This window comes from Citrus clementina, unplaced genomic scaffold, assembly GCF_000493195.1.
Source record: "Citrus clementina cultivar Clemenules unplaced genomic scaffold, Citrus_clementina_v1.0 scaffold_3, whole genome shotgun sequence".
Classification (NCBI taxonomy): domain Eukaryota; kingdom Viridiplantae; phylum Streptophyta; class Magnoliopsida; order Sapindales; family Rutaceae; genus Citrus; species Citrus x clementina.
In genome coordinates this window covers 13,395,544-13,402,050 of record NW_006262339.1, presented here as the reverse complement: position 1 = coordinate 13,402,050, position 6,507 = coordinate 13,395,544, and the positions used below count along the sequence as shown (strand labels likewise).

The 6,507-nt window shown below is 30.1% G+C and overlaps 2 protein-coding genes across 3 annotated transcripts in view; both read right to left on the bottom strand.

The window, feature by feature from the left end:
• Positions 1-1,096: 1,096 nt before the first annotated feature.
• Positions 1,097-2,987, bottom strand: LOC18050226. Its single transcript, XM_006441172.2, has 6 exons — positions 2,978-2,987; positions 2,696-2,806; positions 1,946-2,126; positions 1,739-1,835; positions 1,437-1,643; positions 1,097-1,341 (listed from the first exon to the last, which is right to left on the bottom strand). The coding sequence occupies exons 1-6, from the start codon at positions 2,985-2,987 to the stop codon at positions 1,288-1,290; spliced, it is 660 nt and encodes a 219-aa protein (XP_006441235.2). The 3' UTR covers positions 1,097-1,287.
• Positions 2,988-5,911: 2,924 nt separating this feature from the next.
• Positions 5,912-6,507, bottom strand: part of LOC18050225 (serine/arginine-rich splicing factor SR34A) — a 5,451-nt gene continuing 4,855 nt past the window's right edge. For both annotated transcript variants that reach the window (XM_006441168.2, XM_006441170.2), the window contains one exon: positions 5,912-6,158. In XM_006441168.2, the coding sequence (XP_006441231.1) occupies positions 6,138-6,158 (21 nt within the window). In that variant the 3' untranslated portion in view covers positions 5,912-6,137. The remainder of the gene's footprint in view (positions 6,159-6,507) is intronic.

Below are 6,507 nucleotides of genomic sequence, written 5' to 3'. Positions count from 1 at the left end.
GCAATAAACCACGCATTATTTGGGTCAATTCTCTACCAAATATTAGAAAATAAATCTACAGGATAGATTTATGAAATGTTAATACCAACAAACTTATATAATATAATGTTCAAATATAGCATATCCATTACGTTCAAACCCATTATTTGAGAAACTTTGTATTGAGTACATATTAGGTGCAGGTGCAGGTGCATGAAATCATGAAACATTTACAGGTTTCAATTTCCAGTCAGTAAACGCAGTTTTCCAGGCGACTGTTCCAATATCATCCACTCTAGACAAACAAGGCGAAGAGAAGAATAGTGCAAAATCTAAACTTTAGTCAAGCATTTTCATTATCAGAAGCTGTGGACTTACCTATATCAAGACTTAAGGAAAACAACTGACAATTTGTGGAGCTACATTTAAGGGGATAGCAAGTTTAACTGAGGAAGAAGTGGACATCCGTATCCATAGGAGGAGAAACTCACTGCCATTGGCAAAATTAACTTGACTCTCTTCCTAAATCTAAAGGAAGTTTCCATGGAACAATTATTGGTGATACAATGTCCTTAGCTGACTAATAAAACATCTTTGCAAATTGTTTAAACATGAATGCTACCACTAGTAGTTATGCAAGATGTAATTAAAATAACCAACAGCCTAAGCATCAACTTATCTCAATTATCAGCAAGACAAAGCCTACACAGAAGACACATGAGTAACAAGCTTTCAGGATTCTGCATATAAACTAAATTTCAAAAAATATGCAATGCAAAATCTTGAAAGTAGCAGCGAAAATGCATAATCTCTAAAAGGTAGAACACTTGGCAAAGCAGAAAATGCATAATCTCTAAAAGGTAGAACACTTGGGCAAAGCAGAGACACGTTTAAGATCCATGTGGGGAAAAAAAATCTGAGCCAGCAAAAAACCAAGAGAGTTGTGGTTTCTGTGCTAAAATTTGGCCACTGTCACCCCCGCAAGGCAGCAAGGATGACATAGTAAGACAAGTTATGAGAACTTTCCTGCTTATCACATTAACACGAACAGCATTTGCAAACAAGAAATCAATCAATCATAACCAGTTGATTAATTATGATTGCAATCAGTATGAAGTAAATAAGCATAGAGAATGATAATATTCATTTTGTGATTAGAAACTTACTGTCGAAGTACACCGCGGGAAATAGAACTAAAACAAAAACAAAAACTGAGCTATACCACTCAGCTGCGTCCTACATTCCAATAAAACAAAAACAGGAAAAAAATAAGAAGAGAACAAATTCTGACTCAACTGAATGCGGTGTTTAATCAAACAAACTGAATCCCATATCATCATCACTTTCTTCCTTTGGTTCTTCCTGTTTCATAAACAAAATCCAACAAATTCAAAAGCTAGTTTTTTGGAAAATATTAAATTAATTCACAATAAAGAAAGAAGTCTTCAAAAAAATACCTTTTTCTCCTCAGCGGCAGGGGCGGCAGCTGCGGCACCACCAGCAGGGGCGGCGGCGGCAACGGGTGCAGCAGCACCGCCACCGGAGCCAACATTCAAGATGAGATCATCCAAGTTTTTCTTTTCAGCCAACTTCGCAAAAAGGCTTGGCCAGTAAGACTCTATTTGCACATTCGCTGCCTTAACCAAAGCCGCGATCTTCTCCGCCTATTTGATGGTTATTATATAAGTAAACAAACCAATAAAAATATTTTGAACAAAAAAAAATCCGAGGATTCCAAAAGATAAAAAGGCAAATTTACAGTGACTGCGATTCCATCGTCGTGGAGAATCAAAGTGGCGTAGGTGCAAGCTTGCTCTCCGGCCATTATTGCAATTGATAATTCTAAAATCCGCACACTTTCATAAACAAACAAACAAAACAAATCATATCAAATGAGTAAAAAGCTTATTTTCCAAGAAACGGATCTTCGTATCAGAGAGAGGGAAGATAGAAGGATAACAAATACCTAAGAGAGGCTGCGTTTGGCTTGTGCTGCTGCGTTTGAGAAACTCTTCGCCAAGAAATGTGAAGGGCTTTTATAAACGTAGATGGAGCTAGGGTTTTTGAATAGTCGCAGTCTCGTGAGCTGCTGGACTTGAACCAATAGAAAAGCCCAATATCAATTTGGGTGGTCCATTTTTGAAGGCCTAGAGTTGCCCGATTATCAGAATTGTTGATCGTGATCAATTTATTTTACCGCCGAAATATTCGATAAAATTATTTTTTTTTATATTAAATTGGCCAACTGGGTTTGGGTGTCCGACTACTTCATCCCACAATCTGACGACTAATTTAGTAATATTGTAGTTTGGGCTAGTTTGATAATGTTATATCCTTTAAAATAAGGGTTCGGCTATGTTGGAACCGCTCTAAGATACAATACGTTTTTTATAATCATTCAATTAAAATTATAATATGTTTTTTATTATTTATCATTTTATGTGTGTGGTTGTGATTTATATTCTACCTTAAAATAGTTCCAAAATAGCCATTACCTTATAATTTTTTTTATTATTTATCACTTTACGTATATAGTTGTGATTTGTCCTCTACCTTATAACAATTTCAAAGTAGTTATTGCCTTAAAATAATTGTTATTGAATGAAGCTGTTTAAGTTTGCTGATTACTCACTAAACCCAAATATTATATAAACCCATACTTCAAATTCGGAAAAAATGATTTTACCATATAAACTCATCTTAATACCTAATATACCCTTGTCAAACTCAATTATCAGCAGTTCTTTCTCTTTCTCTACTTTTTCTTTCCCAACTTTTTCAGCAGTTCTTTCTCCTTCTCTGCAGCCCTTTCTCAATTTCTTTTTCCCTTATAATTGTTAAGGACATGTACACAAACACAAATACTTCTTCGATTTCAGTCGTTTTTTCTTTAATTTTCCATATATTTTAAACACACTGTCAGAATAAAATTTAGGGAAACCACAATTAATGAACTATGTTTATAAACATGCTAAACAACAGAACTTAATCAATTAACGATTGTCCATTTTAGCATGGCTGTTTTATTTTCATATTCAGAGAGCTTGACAAGGAAGAAGACGGCGTTTTTTCACGAATTCATAAAAGCTTGACTGGGAAAACTTCACGGTCAAATCGAAGAGGAGCTGTTAACCTAAACATTTAACATCTTTGTTGGATCTTTTTCGATTAAACGGTGTGATGAAGAAAAATTCAAAGAAAAATGAGCGTATGTAAGATAGATTTACAGATAGTTTCAAGACAAGAATACAATAAAAAAAATTTCGTTTGAGTATATGCTTCGTCTATAACAGTAATTTATTGAAGGGACATTTTAGTACTATAATTTTTATTAAAAAACTGAGTTTTTTTAGTAATTTAATAGGTTTACACCCATGTTATTAGCTGTATTATATAAATAATCAGTTATGAAAAGAATTAATTTAATAATTAATAAAATTTATTTTTAGAAGTACTGTGAGTTTTAAAAATAGTCATATGTGTTTGATAAATTTTACTGTTAACTAATGTAAAAATATAAATAATTAAATTAGACAGTAATATTAAATAAAATTTATGCAAACATTTACAAGCATGTATATAAAATATTCTTTTTATTGTGTACATATAATAATTGATAACTAAAATAAGTATTTTATTTTTATTTTTATTTTTCATTTAGTAATCTCAATTTAAGTGGTAATAATAGTAATCTCTTTAAAATGAATGATTTTATTTTCTAATTAATAAGGATAATTTTTATGTCTTTATAATATATATGAGGATATATATGAAATTATATTATGTATAAAAATAATTCTCAAAATTAGATTTTGAAAAATTATTCTTTCTCTACTTTCAAAATCCTTTGCAGAATGAAATAATTTTACCAAGAGTAATTTCTTAACAAATTTATCAAACACCAAAATTAACTTTTAAATTTTTTAAATCACTTTTGAACCTTCCAAAAGTAACCCAATCAGGCTCCAAATATTGTTATATAATAAAAATATTAACTAAATATGATAATTTAACAGAGTTCAAGAGATAGACTACAATAATTTTATTCGTCTCTCTATAAATTTTCAGTCATTTTCCTCTATTGGAACAAATTTTCAACTCGTTATCATGTTTGTAAAAGAATTAGCGATTCAAGAACAATGTGATGCAATTATATGAATAAGCTTCTTATTTTGATATAAATAGTATTATTATATAAGTTTTTCAACTTCTAAGTAAAATCTGTGAAACTCTTAAATTATTATAATTATCTTGACTATTGTTGTCAAAATTATTATGTAAAAAGTCATATTTGTTAACTATTATCAACGTTTATTTTACAATAATTATTCATTCCGAGTCATTATATTATTCCAAATAGCAATAAATGTGTCATTACTCATTAATTTATTAGATAATAAATTTTATAATTGATAAATTCAATATTTTAGTAACCAACAAATTTTATAATTGATAAGGTTAACATATGAGCGGATGGAGAGAGAGAGGTTGAATAGTTTATTGAAAATATAGTCCTTAAAAAAAATTATTATTATTTAGGGATATTTTAGCATATACAATGGGTGTAGAAAACAGTTTGGAGGGTTCAAATTTAATATATAGCCCCACCTTTTTCTTATATTATAAAAGTTATGAAAGCTCCAATGAAAAAATCTTATTCCAAATAGAGATCGCCAATGGGCCAAACAGTACGTGGCACAACACAGGTTTGTGTAGCATGGCACAATATGAGCACATTTTAGTAAGACATACGGCATGACACGACAAAGATGCAGGTTGAGCAGTATGTAAAATTTTGGGCACTCGAACCTTAAAAGAATGACATATAAAAAGACCTGCAATAAGTATATTTTATATTTTAATAAAAGTGAATTTAAAATTTTATAATTGTGTATATAACTTGAAATTGAATCTTTTAATATATTTTATTAGCGTAAATTTTTACAATTCATTTAATTCATAGTTTCAAAAAAATAAAACTCTAACTGATTCATATTTATAATTTATTAAATGAATAATTGATATTATGATTTTAATAAATAAAATTATAAATATCATGATTTTATAAATATTTATTAATGTTACCATGCATTATAATCTATGACTCTATGTAAATTGAAGTTAACAATTAAATTAACCCTTAAGAAAAAATTTATTATTATTATTATTATTGTTGTTGTTGTTAAATACTAAAAAAAAAATTTAATACTGTAAAATCTATTTTAATAAGAGTAATGATACAGCCACAAACTCTTTTACAAACTTATTTTGTACAAACTGACGTGGTATTAATTCATTGATTGAATGAAAATATAAATTAATAAAAACAAATCATGTGGGCCAAGTGATATTTAATTCAACCAATCTTATCATGCCACATCAGTTTGTACAAAATAAGTTTGTACAAGAGTTTGTGGTTGTATCATTACTCTTTTAATAATTAATATTACACTCTTATTATTATCAATTTAATATGTACTTAAATTTTAAATTTTTTATTATATTTAATTTAACTAAAAGCACATGGATCCAATAGGCTGAAAAAAATACACATGCCCTCTTAAAAAAAAAAAATTATCGTGCGTTTTTTCCCCTTAAACTCGGCGCGCCACGTGTGGAGACGACATGTGTGCCCGACTAGACCTGAGCTAAAAAAATATAAAGTACAACAGGAAGCATACAGTGGGCGCGACGTGAATATGGGCCATCCTTTAATGGCCGGCCAGACCTGGCCGTTAACCATCTCTAGTTAAAAAACATTCAACCATAGCCATTTTTCCCGATCAGAAATGAGCTTCCGAATTTCTCCCATGAATTGAATTGTTTCAGATGGTAGTTAAAAATGCAAAATACACATTTTAAACATCAAATTCACATTCTCAGCAGCAACCAAGATCACATTAATAATAATTATTATTAAAAAAAAAAGAAATGCGTCCAACCATTGATCTTGAAAATTCCTCCAATAAAATTAGATATTTAAAGTCTCAGCAAATTTAAAAAGATAGGCACTACCAAGCCATAAAAGCAAATAACTAGTCTTAGGTTTTTGTTAAAACATTTCCAAGTAAAAATTGTCCACTCAGATATTGATTACTTGCCCTCAAACTCATCTAAGCAAACCAGGCTATGAAAAGTTTGGACATCAGTTATAAGAATCAGCCACTTCCAGAACGCACCTGAAAACATAAATTAACCTTGTATTAGATACTAAAACAACTCAGCTGATATTTATCACTAAAAAGTTGTATATATAATTGGGTTCTTTTGTCCATATTTTGGAGTTTCTCTTTCACTGGAAGTTTTCATGCTACATGTTAGACAACTCGGAGACATCATTGTTATGTAAATAAAACAATTGCTAACCACAAAATCATATAGAAGATATTTGTGTCAGGAGATATCATGCAAACTTATCTTCATCCTTCAACAAAAGTAAATAACCTAACTAAACACAGGATAAAAACTGACAACTTTTTTCCTCCTTTCCTTCCTAATAGCTCTAACATCTGGCAGTTGAACTTGCAA